This window comes from Vigna unguiculata, chromosome 3 (assembly GCF_037176805.1).
Source record: "Vigna unguiculata cultivar grain cowpea cultivar isolate G323 ecotype 2 chromosome 3, ASM3717680v1, whole genome shotgun sequence".
NCBI classification, from domain to species: Eukaryota; Viridiplantae; Streptophyta; class Magnoliopsida; order Fabales; family Fabaceae; genus Vigna; species Vigna unguiculata.
This window is the reverse complement of record NC_140794.1, coordinates 61,669,532-61,683,906: the sequence shown is the minus strand read 5'-3', so window position 1 is coordinate 61,683,906 and position 14,375 is coordinate 61,669,532. Positions and strand designations below refer to the sequence as shown.

Below are 14,375 nucleotides of genomic sequence, written 5' to 3'. Positions count from 1 at the left end.
TATAAGCTATTGTGAAAAATGTATTTATGATGAGTAAAATGAAAAGTTAGTTTGATTGACGTATTGAAATTTAGTAAGTGGTGGTGTGAGAAATGGAGAGTGATGGTGGGAGAAAGTAACAAAGTACTGCTCTGACAATTGCCGAGGATTGCTCTCACCGGGTCCCATCCCATCCATCCATACATACAGGGGCGGATGGCAGGACTGGTTAGGACCGAAAGAAAAAAATAAAAGAAAAAGAAAAGAAAAAGATTTAACCGCTTAAAGGACGTTCCCGCAACACACTTCCCCGTCTCTCTCACTCTATTTTCCAGACTCCTCCTCCTTCCTCCCAGGAATATTCTTTCTTTTTATTTTTCTTCGATTCCATTTTCTCCTTCTTCTCATTCACTTTAAAAGAAGAAGAAGAAGAAGAAGAAGCAGCAGCAAGAAGTGGAAAAGCAGAGAGTGTGGGGATAAATCAGAAATGGCAGGGAACGATTGGCTGAACAGCTACCTGGAGGCGATACTCGACGTAGGGCCTGGCCTCGACGATTCCAAGTCCTCTCTGCTTCTCAGAGAGAGAGGCAGGTTCAGTCCTACTCGCTACTTCGTCGAAGAGGTCATCGGCTTCGATGAGACCGATCTCTACCGCTCATGGGTTCGGGTATGCTCTCTCCTTCTCTCTCTCTTTCTGATTCCCTTCGTTCACTTCTTTCCCCTCATCTTCTCGCTTTTGTTTTATAGGCTTCGTCCACCAGGAGTCCTCAGGAGAGGAACACCAGGTTGGAGAACATGTGCTGGCGGATTTGGAACCTTGCTCGCCAGAAGAAGCAGGTTCGATTATCGATTCTCGATTATCGGTTCTTGATTCTCAGTCCCGTCGATTGTGAATTATTATCAATTGTGTGTTGTGATTTTTCTGCTTGATGATGTGTTTTGATCGTGCTGTGCGTGTTGTGATGGATTTGAGTAGCTGGAGAGTGAGGCGGCGCAGAGAGTGAACAAGCGCCGGCTGGAGCGCGAGCGAGGGCGGAGGGAGGCCACCGCAGATATGTCGGAGGACTTGTCGGAAGGAGAGAAGGGAGATCCGGTCAGTGAAGCGTCAGCTCACGGCGACGCGTCTGCTCATGGCGACGCCAGCAGGGCCAGGCTGCCCAGAATCAGTTCTGCCGATGCCATGGAGACTTGGGCCAACAGTCAGAAAGGGAAGAAGCTCTACATTGTACTCGTTAGGTAGCTGTCCTTCACCTCTGTTTTTTTTTTTTTTGTTTTTTTTATTATTATTGTAATGAATGTGTGATTGAATCGGGCTCTGATGATAAGTAGATTGATATTGAAGTTAGACTACTCGTTTCTTTATTCTGTTTTGCAGAGTGTAATTTGTGTATTCGCTGATTAGATTAACCTTTGATTGGTTTGATTTCGTTATTTGATTTTAACAAGAAGGGGTATGTATTTGCAGCATTCATGGCCTAATACGAGGTGAGAATATGGAGCTAGGACGTGATTCTGATACCGGTGGTCAGGTAGCGCTTTCATATTTTTTTTAATTTCTTCGAAATGCTGATTTTAATTTATATACAAAATAGATTTATTTAAAAAAAACTCGTTTTAGCTATTGAGAGAGTTTATTCCAACTTTTTTTACTTTTCTTTTTCTGTTAGTGTTCAGGGAAAAATTTATCCAAAAAGGACTTTTGTCTTCCTTTTGTTTTTTCACACTGCCAGTATGTGGAAACTAAAACCTTTCCATCTGTCTGTGTTTCTGCTGAATAGGTTAAGTATGTGGTGGAACTAGCGAGGGCATTGGGGTCAATGCCAGGAGTTTATCGGGTTGATTTGCTAACTAGGCAAGTGGCGGCTAAGGATGTAGACTGGAGTTATGCGGAGCCAACAGAAATGTTGACTCCAAGAGACGCGGATGATTATGGAGATGACATGGGAGAGAGTAGTGGCTCTTATATTGTTCGTATTCCCTTTGGTCCGAGAGATAAATATATTCCGAAAGAACTTCTCTGGCCATACATTCCTGAATTTGTTGACGGAGCACTTAACCACATTATACAGATGTCCAAATCTCTTGGGGAACAGATTGGCAGCGGGCATGCTATCTGGCCCGTCGCCATCCATGGACATTATGCAGATGCAGGTGACTCTGCTGCTCTTTTATCTGGCGCCTTAAACGTTCCTATGCTTTTTACTGGGCACTCGCTTGGCCGTGATAAGTTGGAACAACTTCTAAAGCAAGGTCGACTATCGAGAGATGAAATAAATGCAACTTACAAGATCATGCGTAGAATAGAAGCTGAGGAGTTAGCCCTTGATGGCTCTGAAATAGTCATTACAAGCACTAGACAGGAAATAGAAGAACAATGGCGCTTGTATGATGGTTTTGATCCAGTATTGGAGCGTAAAATACGAGCAAGGATCAGGCGAAATGTGAGCTGTTATGGGAGATTCATGCCTCGCATGGCTGTAAGTACCAGATCAAAATGAAAATTTTTAGCTACATGTTCATGATCTTTCTTGTGGACCATGATTTTGAGTTATAGATTTCAGGTGGCTAGAGTTAAAATTTCAAGTTTATTAACCTTTTCATTGAAATATTGTAAGTTCGTTTTTCTGTCTTGGTGATTTGAGCCTTTTCTTTTAACCTGACTCCTAAAGCAAAATGTCTCGCTGCTTGGCTATATTGTATTAGACAAGTCCATTTATGAGCATATTCTCTGTTTTTTTGTCATTTGGTTTATTATTTTAAATTGAGATGAGACATAAAGTTTTGTTTTTCATCTTTATACTCATAAAGAAGTACCTTGTTTTGTACATGGCAACAAACTCGAGCATGGAGTATCATGCTTTCTTGTGAACGCATCATTTTAAAAAGACTATAGGCTTACTTTTTAGTTTGCGTAGTACCCTCTTGATACCAACAGTTATTGTGGAGTCCTGTTGCAGAAGCAAGATTACATTTTCTTACGTAATATTTCATTGCAAGGGGTGTGGCATGCAAAATTAAATGTTAGAATCTCATTGTACCTTGCAGACAATTCCACCCGGTATGGAGTTCCATCATATTGTTCCACAAGATGGTGATATAGAAGGAGAACCAGAAGGGAATTTGGATCATCCTGCTCCTCAAGATCCACCTATTTGGTCTGAGGTTATAAATATTTACTTTTAATATTTCCTAAATAATTATACAATTTATTGCTTTTGTTTTGCAGTAATGGATTATGTTAGATACATATTGGCAAGCAAGTTCTGCCTTTAATTCTATACAAAAATGGAATTTAATGGCATTTTAAACTTTGTGATTGCTAGATAATGCGCTTCTTTACCAACCCTCGCAAGCCTATGATACTTGCCCTTGCCAGACCGGACCCTAAAAAGAACATCACAACTTTGGTAAAAGCATTTGGGGAATGTCGTCCTCTTCGAGAGCTTGCCAACCTTGTATGAAACTATGAATGACCAGTGTGCACTTTTTTAGTATTATTTGTTTCTGATTTTCCGGACATCTGAATTGTTTTACTTGACTGATCAATTATTTGTCCTTCCCTCCTCTGTCTTTTCAGACATTAATTATGGGTAACCGAGATGGAATTGATGAGATGTCTAGCACAAATGCTTCTGTTCTTCTCTCTGTACTTAAGCTGATTGACAAGTATGATCTGTATGGGCAAGTAGCATATCCTAAACATCACAGACAATCTGAGGTTCCTGACATATATCGTCTAGCAGCAAAGACAAAGGTAACTTCTCGTGTTTGATTGTAATAGAGTATAATAGATGAAGTGCATATTGAGTTGGTGAATGTGAGAAGCCTGTGTTTGAAAGGAGTGAAAATAAAGCTCTGCAACAACCAAATAGGGTGCATACTACTACATAGAAATAGAATAAGTGCATGATTTAAGGTCCATGTGTTAGAATAGTGAAAATGAAGCAATGAAATAAGCAGACAGGACGCTATCAGCAATGCTCCCAGTTCCTTTTCATTCAAGACTGTAAGCATCTTAGACTTCACAATTTCTCTGATGAGATCTAGTAAAAGAAAAGCAAAAACAGCAGAAAAGAAATTGATGCATCATTTGATTGTATGATTTGTATCAATGATTTGAAATTGCAGTATTTCATGTATATTGCATAACTGAAAACCATCTGTGATGTAGTAACATGCTATCGGTTGGCTTGCCAAATCCTATTAGACCTGCCATTTGAACTGATATGTATATCTATTGTGGTATAATGTTGTTTGGTGTAAATACACTTATATAGTTATGAAATTACTTGATTCATTGTGTATTTCCATCCTTTCCTGGCCAATTCTTTCCTCTGCAAACTATGCTGTCAACTTACATTTAATTCAGATTTAATATCTATGCAGGGTGTTTTCATTAATCCAGCTTTCATTGAGCCATTTGGTCTTACCTTAATTGAGGTTGTCTTCTCAATCCTGAATTGTTTATTATTGCTTAATTTCTTTTGGGAGATGTAAACGTTAACTTGTGTGTTGGTTGAACAGGCAGCTGCTCATGGTTTACCAACTGTTGCTACTAAAAATGGAGGTCCTGTTGATATTCATAGGGTATGCTTTCTGTTTGGTGGTTATGTATGGATTCGAAAAGGTTCCCTTGGAAATTTCCGTGCCTGATTGATTGCTAATACAGGTACTTGATAATGGTCTGCTCATAGATCCCCATGATCAGCAGTCTATTGCAGATGCTCTTTTGAAGCTTGTTAGCAACAAGCAACTTTGGGCAAAATGTAGACAGAACGGATTGAAGAATATTCATTTGTTTTCATGGCCTGAGCACTGTAAAACTTACCTGTCTAAAATAGCCACTTGCAAACCAAGGCATCCACAATGGCAGCGAAGTGAGGATGGAGGTGAAAGTTCAGAATCAGAATCACCAGGTGATTCCTTGAGAGATATACAAGACTTATCTCTAAACATGAAGTTTTCGTTGGATGGTGAGAAAAGTGGGGGCAGTGGAAATGACAATTCTTTGGATTCTGATGGAAATGCTGTTGATAGAAAGACAAAACTAGAGAATGCTCTTTTGTCATGGTCAAAGGGAATCTCTAAGGACGTGCGCAAGGGTGGGGAAAAACCAGATCAAAATCCAAATGCTGGTAAATTTCCTCCATTAAGGAGAAGAAAGCATCTATTTGTCATTGCTGTGGATTGTGATACTACTTCAGGTCTCCTTGAAACCATTAAAGTCATCTTTGAGTCTGCTGGAAAGGATAGGGCTGAAGGTTCTACAGGGTTCATATTGTCAACATCATTAACACTATCCGAGATACAGTCATTTCTAATCTCTGGTGGCTTGAGTCCCAGCGATTTTGACGCTTATATTTGCAACAGTGGCAGCGATCTCTATTATCCATCCCTCAATCCTGAAGATCGCCCATTTGTGGTTGATTTGTATTACCACTCACACATTGAATACCGTTGGGGCGGAGAAGGGTTGAGGAAAACATTATTGCGTTGGGCTGATTCAATCACTGATAAGAAGGGAGGGAATAATGAACAAATTGTGAGTCCTGCTGAACAGCTTTCTACTGACTACTGTTATGCTTTCAAAGTGCGAAAGCCAGGAATGGTAAATTTTCATTCTATTTCTAGTCTATGATTATGTATTTAAAACCATTTGTAGTTATTAAGATTCTACGTGGAATTTTCTGTTCAGTTTTTTCTCCAGATTCACTTTATTTTGTTTTTTACTTCTGCAGGCCCCCCCTGTGAAAGAGCTTCGTAAGTTATTAAGGATCCAAGCTCTGCGTTGCCATCCGATATATTGCCAAAATGGGACAAGACTGAACGTAATTCCAGTGCTGGCATCTCGTTCCCAAGCTCTCAGGTATTGTTAATTCATCATTCCAAAAATCCCGTCATGCCCAAAGTTAGTGTTCCTGTATAGTCCGTATACATTGCCGTCTACTTTTCTTTCCTCTCTGAGAGGGGGTAAAGCAGTTACTGCGTTTCTTTCTGACATTATGGTATGAAATTGTGCAATGTCTGTGCAAATGTGCTATAGGACAAAAGCAAGTTATGAGCTATAGTCTTGTACATGTACAGGAACTGTTTTTCTTGACATGTGATGAGTTTTGTGGTTTTGGTTCAGATACCTGTATGTTCGATGGGGTTTTGAACTGTCAAAGATGGTAGTGTTCGCTGGAGAATGCGGTGACACGGATTACGAAGGACTTCTGGGAGGCCTACACAAAAGCGTGATACTAAAGGGAGTGGGAAGCAGTGCAATCAATCAACTCCATAATAACAGAAACTACCCTCTTTCAGATGTGATGCCATTAGACAGCCCCAACATCGTGGAGGCAACTGAGGGTAGCAGCGGTGCTGATATCCAAGCTTTGATTGAAAAAGTGGGATATCTCTCTGGATGAAAAAAATAAATCATAATCGCTTTACTTTTACGCCTCTTCGTGTGTGTGTGTGTGTCTGCTGTGAAACCTACTTCTGAGCGAACAGAGATAATCTGATATACACAATGTTCATAAAGCTTTTTCCCTCCTCTCTCCTCTGCAACTCTATATCATTCTCTCCATCACAATTTCCCCGTCAAACGTATTTCCTCTTACTTTCCATTTACCTCCGTGTTGGATCTGTATCTACATATCACATTTTTAATAAAGGACACTTCTCATTCCTCGTGCCCTCTTTCTTTTGTCCATTTTATACCGTCCTCTTGCGACTCCTGATCACAACCTCCCTCTTCATTCTTCCTGTACTCAGCATCATCTTCATTTCCCTTTCCCTGTTCGGCTATGCTATAATAGGATCGTATACAAATCTATAAAAAAAGATTACGAAGTTAAAAATCAATATGATTCAAGAACCAGGAATATAGGGAATTCATGTCAGTAAAGATCGTGGTGCAGACTCCTTTATGATTCCAGTGGAACAAGATGTTGTCTCTAAGGTTTCAAGGACACTTTGCTTTTTTTGACGGGGCTCGATTTGGTTCCCAAGGTAAGTGGCCCATTCATCTGTAATTCAGTTGTATTTTCCTTGTTTTAAAGTTTTATGACGTTTGATGAAGCTAGAAAACACCCAATTTCTTCCGAAAACAAAACCTCCCTTCTTTATTTGTAGAAGTAACTCAATAATATTTCAAAATCAGAAATATGAGATGCTTCAGCCATTTAGTCCGCTGTTTTTCGTACATGTTTGTTTTTTAAAAGAGTAAAGTTCTACTAATTTAATTTTGGACAAAATAGTTAATTTAATCTGGCCTTTGTATGTTAACTGAAACATATATAATTTGTAATTTCAGAGGTACTATTTTTGCCCTTATTTAAGAATTAATTCAATGAAATAATTTTGTTATACTCATAATCATGTTTAGAAATTTTGAAAGCTTAGGAGAAACTAATTAAAATTTTGTTTCATATATATGATTAGTCGATCTCAATATTTTTCTTATTTGTATAAATATTTTATTAAAATTTTATCATGAAGTATTTTTAATATTTTACCCAAGATATAAAATGCAAATCCATCCAACCTATTGTTCAACGTAATTAACTTCACATACGATTTTGATAATTTAATTTTAAACTGATTAGTACTAAAAAAAATTATAATTATTGACAGTAATATCTTATAAACAACGAATCAATTTCAGAATATATTACATACACATATATAATCATGATATAACTTAATATTTTAGCAGAGTATAAAATATTAATATCTTTAATTTTAAAATAAACCAAAGTTTTAATATTATTGTTGTAGCCAAAAGTACTACATCTCCATTTTTTCTATTTCTTAGAATCTCTTTATACTTATTATTTTCCGATCTTTTGGATTCTTTTTGGTTTTTATTGTTCTCAAAAATTCATATTTATTCTAATATTTCGTCTTTAACATCTCATCTTTATTATTTTATTATTCGAACTTTTGTGTATAACTACTGTAATAATTATCAATCAAATTGACATTTTACCTATGTACCATTCAACATTGAATTTATCAGCTTAATTTGTATCGGGTCTAACACGACTTAGTCCTTTTAGTCCTAGCATCGCAAAATATAAAGCTAATTTTTTTTAGACCAAATTCTATCATAAATTCAATCGGTATTAATCAATCAGTATGAAACCTAACATCACATAATGTCCTTAATTTTAGTATCACAAATATAGAGCTAAAAATTCATTAGACCAAAATTATAATACTCACTGTTATTTAAAATCATTTTTAAATTAATAGAAATTATTTCAATCCATCTTCAACCAAAGTCTTACCTTTTTTATTGACATAAAATATCAAAATTGATCTTAAATTAGTAAAAAATAGAAATAGTCAGGACAATGAAAAAGATATGTATACTGTTTATTTATTACTTAATATCCGGTTAGTGTAAAGAAGTTTATATTTTTTTATTGGCATTTAATAATGAAATATGTGGATGTAAATTTGCAGTGAAAGAATGATATGGTTACATTGCATAAATAAGCTTTCGGCCAGAAAGGGATGTGGAGGTCCCAAACAATTTGATGTCAAACATTGCTGCTAATTAATTTGTGTGTTTTGGCGAAAAGGCAGGGGAAAAATGTAATGTAATTTATGGTGGCGTGGGCATTTTATAAAGGCTAAAGAATGGGTGAGGGTGAGCCAACTGTTGCCTAATCATAATGGTTGTGTTAACCCTCTCATTCATCACTCAATTAATGAGCCTCCACCAACTAACGTCCATCTACTTCTCTCTTCAATTACACCCTCATTCTCATTCTCCATCCATATTCTATCTAACTTATATTAACTTTCCCTAAACCCTTTCTCCAATTTATGTCTCTTATGATCTCTTTTCTTTTTGTTAACACAAATGTATTTTTGTAATTATTTTTTCTATTTTATTCTTAGAACTCATATCCAATCTTATCCTATAGTCCTATTTTATATTCAATAAGTGAATATTTATATTACAGTTAAAACATTTAAATTACGACTTTAGATATATTGAGATAAGTTAGACCCAATTCTAAGTATCGATCATTTAGCTAAAATCATTAAAATGATACAAGTTTTAAAAGATCTATAAAACTGGATAATTCAACTTGATACGACGTTGTTGTTGAGAAATAATATCACTTTAATACGACTTCAGTATATTGTGATATAAATTGATGTCGTGTTAGCTTGGTATGATTTCAAGGTGTTATTTAAATTTTTAATTGAAGTCGTGTCAATTTGAAATATTTCAATATATTATGATATAGACTGAAGTCTTGTTAATTTGGTATGACTTCAGTGCATTATAACTTTTTTTTAATTTTAATTGGAGTCATACCATTTTGATACAACTTTAGTGCAATAAGTCAAATTTATGTCAAGTTGATACAACTTGTTCAAAATGAAATTATACCATACTAATACAACTTGTCCAATTTTATAATTTTTTTAAATTGTACCATTTTGGTGGTTATTCTTTATTTTAAAAACTTATAAAGATTTTTTTTCTTAAAAAACGATTCAAATAGATAAAAAAAAATGTAGATTTAAAATATTTTTATCTCGTAAAAAAATATGAAACTACTAAATATGCCGAAAGAATATCAAAAGAATAATTGTACCGATTAATACACTAAATCTAAATAATAAATAAAAATATTTATATAAGAATAATGTCTGAATAGTAAATTAAATAATTAAAAAAAGAACTACAACAGTCACTCACTCCGAAAAACTTAAAGTCTTCATATTTCTTAGCTAAAATATTTATAGTTTATTTACCATTTATCAAAGAGGATTAGTTTTAGCATAAAGTATAAGAGTTTAGTTGATTAAAGCAGTGAAATTGGGTGCATCAGTTTAGGCTATTTTTGTTTTTGTTTAGTGAATTCCATGTAAGTTGAGAAGTGTGTGGCTTCTCCCTTAATTTGTAGGTCAATTACAGTTGAGCTACGAGTCTAAGAAAACCGACAAATTCAATTCATAAACTGTCCTTATCAATGTCGTATCCCTTACCTCACCGCTATAACTACCGACCTTCTTTCCCTTACAGTTAGGGATGCTTCACAGGAAAACAAGTTTAGTTTAAATTTCCCTTTTTCTTATCTCTTCTAAACACTAAACATTAAAAATCTATTTTTATTTCCATATTTGCTGGATATAATTTTTTTTATAGTAACTTCGATAATTCATACATATGTTATGAAGATTCTTCCATGGTTACGAATATTGATTAAATATTCTTTTATAAAAGGTTCACATAAAATAAATTGTCTTGTAAAATAATAATTACATATAATTCAAAATTTATAAGATTATAATATTTATTGTTTGAAAATTTTAAGATGGAAAATATATTAAATATTGAGTAAATTTAGTAGATATAGAATGATTTGACCATTGAAAGAGAAAATAAAGAGTTGATGGATGATATAAGAGTTTTTTAAATATAAAAATATTAAGAATAAAAACGATACATTTTTCGGATTATTTAAAGAACTAAGAGTTTATATAACTAAATAACATTTAAAATTTATCTAATAAAATAAAGATTTATATTAATAAACACTCGAGCCCATGAAAAAGTAAAATAAAAATATTTAAAAAAATGCAATATATTGCTTGAAGGTAATTGAAAAAAAAAAAAAACTGTGTAATTGGGATTGTGACAAGAAAGAATTTGGAATGTGAGTTTTTGATGGATATTTAATGAGTGAAATTGTCTAGACAAAATAAATAATTGTTAGTAAAATAAATGTTATTCAACTAAATTGAAATAAAGGATAAAAAGGAATGATAAAAATAAATTTTTAGTTATTAAATAAATTAATGTTGTTTCAGTAATTTAAAATTGAGGATGGAATAAGAATAGAGATAAAAATACAAATAATTAGATACTAGTCATACCTATAACTGGTCCAATCTAATTTTTTTTTCTTAATCAAATCAGATTTGAACGACATATGTAAGATAGATTTATTTGTCATATTTAATCTACTATATTAAAATATATCTGACGAAGTATTAATTACTGAATAAAATATATATTAAACTATTTCGTAAAAGAAAAAATAAATTCCGTGCATACCCACGAGTCTGATGCTAGTTACAACTACAATTAGATACTTAACATTTGGTGATCAACCAATTGGGATGTGTATTTGTTTTAAATTATTTTCAATAAATTTCTTTTATTTTGTTTTTCCATTTTACTTTTTGTTTTAACTTTTTTAAAAATATTTTGTAACATATAAGTTTTATATGATTAATTTGTGATGTGATATGAACATCTAAAAAATACGAAAGAAATAATGATTTGAAGGAAACTAAAAAGGATAATCATTACTAAGTGGGGGATGATAACCCAACATGTATTAAAAGGTTTTTGTTTACTAGCAGATCAAGAGGTACTCACGCCATTATTATGTACATCAAATGCTCACATCACAATTCACACAACACTCACTTAAAGGCCCTAATTTGTAGGTGGAACAAACACCTTTCTTTTCAATAATATTAACTCAAAGTCGAATATAAATAATGGAAAGTTTTTTTTTTTTAATATGAAAAATGAAAATTAATTTAGTAACAAGATATAGAGTAAAAAATATACTGTTATTTCATTTTATTTCTTTCATACTCTTTTAATTTTTTTAATATCGTTAAAACTATTTTTTTTCAAATTTTTAAGATTAAATTCTTAGAACTAATCTGTTAGAAAACTTGTAACATATATTTAATAATCATTAACTTGAGTCAAAATAAGTAGAAACAACACATCCAAAATTAATTCATAAAATATAATATATTCAAAATTAATGTATTAATATTTTAATTATTGATTTTACTTTTTAATTTAAATTAGAATATAACTTATACATGTATCCATACATACAAATAATATGATATATGTATTGGTCTCGATAACATAAAAATATATAAAATATTTATATCCATTATTTATGAATGTTTATGTTAAAATACCTTTTTGAACTCAATTTTCATCAAGTTTTCTCAAATAAGTCTTAATTTTGGTTTTGTGTTCAATAGGTCCTAATTTTCGTCAATTTTGTTCAATTGGGTCCTTTTTTGCTAACACTGTTTAAATCGTTAACGGTCATGAACAATGACTGCCACACTTCGTGGTTTTTTTGAATTTTTTATATTTATATTTTTAATTTTTTTAATTTTTTTTAATTTTTTAAAAATGTACACGTGCCACGTGTCACTTCGTGGTTTTTTTGAATTTTTTTTGAATTTTTTTAAAAAAATTTAAATGTCCATGTGTCAACCTATTAGCGTGCCACGTGTCAAAGTCAATGTTCTATATTCAATTTGACCCATATATTTGTTATTTTTGTTCAATTAGATCCCAATTTTTGTTAATATTAAGCAATTTGGTCCCTATCGGAGATGTGACCAAATTTAATTTTTATATCAAAATTATAATGATGTGAATTTTAATATATTATATAAAAATATTTAATAAAAAATGTGAATTTTAATATAAAAATTAAATTTGGTTTTAATTTGAAGAGGGACCAAATTGGTTAATGTTAACAAAAATTGTGACCTAATTGAACAAAAATAACAAATATAGGGACCAAGAACTTGACTTTGACACGTGACACGCTGCTAGATTAACACGTGGACATTTTAAAAAAATTGAAAAAAAATACAAATAAAATAAAAAATTCAAACAAACCACGACACGTGGCATGCTACTGGGTTGACATGTGTACATTTAAAAAAAAATTAAATAATTTTAAAAAATTAAAAGAAATTTTAATTTTTTTTATAAAAAAAATTAAAATTAAAATTAAAATAATTCAAAAGAATTACGAGGTGACACGTGACAGTCACTGTTCATGTTAATTTATGATTTAAACAATGTTAATAAAAAAGAACCTAATTGAACAAAATTGACAAAAATTAAAATTTATTTAAATATAAAATCAAAATTATGACTTATTTAAAAAACTTGACAAAAATGTATTTTAACATAAATTCGATATGTATTTCCTATCCATTCATATTTTAACTGCGGATAACCAACATTTTTATATATTATATTTTCCATATATTCGACTCACAGTTTCCAAAGTATTTTAACTTAGATTCCATGTGTTAACTATTTGTGTTCAATTTCTTTATTTTCTATTTTCTTCTTTAAATGTTGATTTAGACATTAGAGCGTGACAATGGTAACTACTCAACTATTGCAAATTATATATCTTTTTATATAATTTTTTGATTAATTAAATTGTATCTCTATTTCAGGAATCCACTTTTATTCATAACATCTAAATGAATATTACCAAAATTTTTAAATAATAATAATATTAATAATTTAACATTACCTTACATTGTTCATTAAAATTCTGCACTACAGTTTATGATTAAAAAAATATGTCTTTACTGTAAATGTTAGCTATACATAAAATAAATAATTACCACATGCAATACACTTACTAAAACATTAATGATAAAAGCTTACACTTTTTTTCAATTGCTTGTGAAATTAACATTTGACATCTGTTCTTTATTCTAACATATGACGAGTTCCATGATTTTGACAGAGAATAATTTAATGAGTGACTAACGTTTAAAATCATGTTTCAAAATGAAAAATATAACACTTTTCAACAATATTAACTCAAATTCGAATATAAATAATGGAAAATGTTTTTTTTTAAATATGAAGAATGAAAATTAATTTAGTAAGAAGATATAGAGTAAAAAATATACTGTTATTTCATTTTATTTATTTTCGTACTCTTTTAAATTTTTTAATATTGTTAAAACTTTTTTTTCCAAATTTTTAGGATTAAATTTTTACAAATAATATGCTACAAAACTTGTAACATATATTTAATCACCATTATGGGACCAAGCTGTATCCATTGACACTTGGTCTTCAATTTGGAGATCCTTTACTTCTAGCGGTCCTTGCGTAGGATGCAGGATTCTTGTGAAAGATATTTTAATGCTTAAGTTATGCTTAGGAATGTCAACGGAGCGGGTAGGATAGTAGTAGCTCCTCCGTACTCTATCCGTTAGATAAATATCTGTTTCGTACCTGTATTTATATCCGTCGAGTATTCATTGTGCGGGTATTCACCTATTTTTTTCATATCCACGGATATCCACGGGTACCCGCGGGTATTTATAAAATTATTTAAAAAATAAATATTTAATCATAAATTCAAATAAAATAAAATAAAATACATCACTGTCATAAATTTTAAATAAAGTTCAAATAAACTCAAGTTGATACAAGTCCAAATAAGTGTAAAAGTAGATATAAAATGACGTTCAACACAATGAAAATTCTTTAATTAGTGCTTTGATAAACAAACTCACTTTCTCTGATTAGTTCCTGAAAAATAAACAAAATAAGAAAATAATAAACC

General features: G+C 31.9%; 1 protein-coding gene across 1 annotated transcript; it reads left to right on the top strand.

The window, feature by feature from the left end:
* The first annotated feature begins 246 nt into the window (after positions 1–246).
* SPS1F (sucrose phosphate synthase 1F) lies at positions 247–7,147 on the top strand. The gene is made up of 13 exons (XM_028066006.2): positions 247–646; positions 727–816; positions 956–1,215; positions 1,445–1,508; positions 1,758–2,456; positions 3,025–3,141; positions 3,303–3,434; positions 3,557–3,733; positions 4,366–4,419; positions 4,504–4,566; positions 4,649–5,587; positions 5,718–5,845; positions 6,110–7,147. Exons 1-13 carry the CDS (start codon positions 467–469, stop codon positions 6,387–6,389), a joined length of 3,183 nt encoding a protein of 1,060 aa, XP_027921807.2. The 5' UTR covers positions 247–466; the 3' UTR covers positions 6,390–7,147.
* Positions 7,148–14,375: the final 7,228 nt, after the last annotated feature.

Bases quoted from the DNA above. Each gene is read 5' to 3' on its own strand.
- SPS1F (XM_028066006.2), top strand. From the start codon at position 467: ATGGCAGGGAACGATTGGCTGAACAGCTACCTGGAGGCGATACTCGAC. The intron at 817-955 runs GTTCGATTATCG...GGATTTGAGTAG, and splicing joins TTGCTCGCCAGAAGAAGCAG to CTGGAGAGTGAGGCGGCGCA. The intron at 1,509-1,757 runs GTAGCGCTTTCA...TCTGCTGAATAG, and splicing joins ATTCTGATACCGGTGGTCAG to GTTAAGTATGTGGTGGAACT.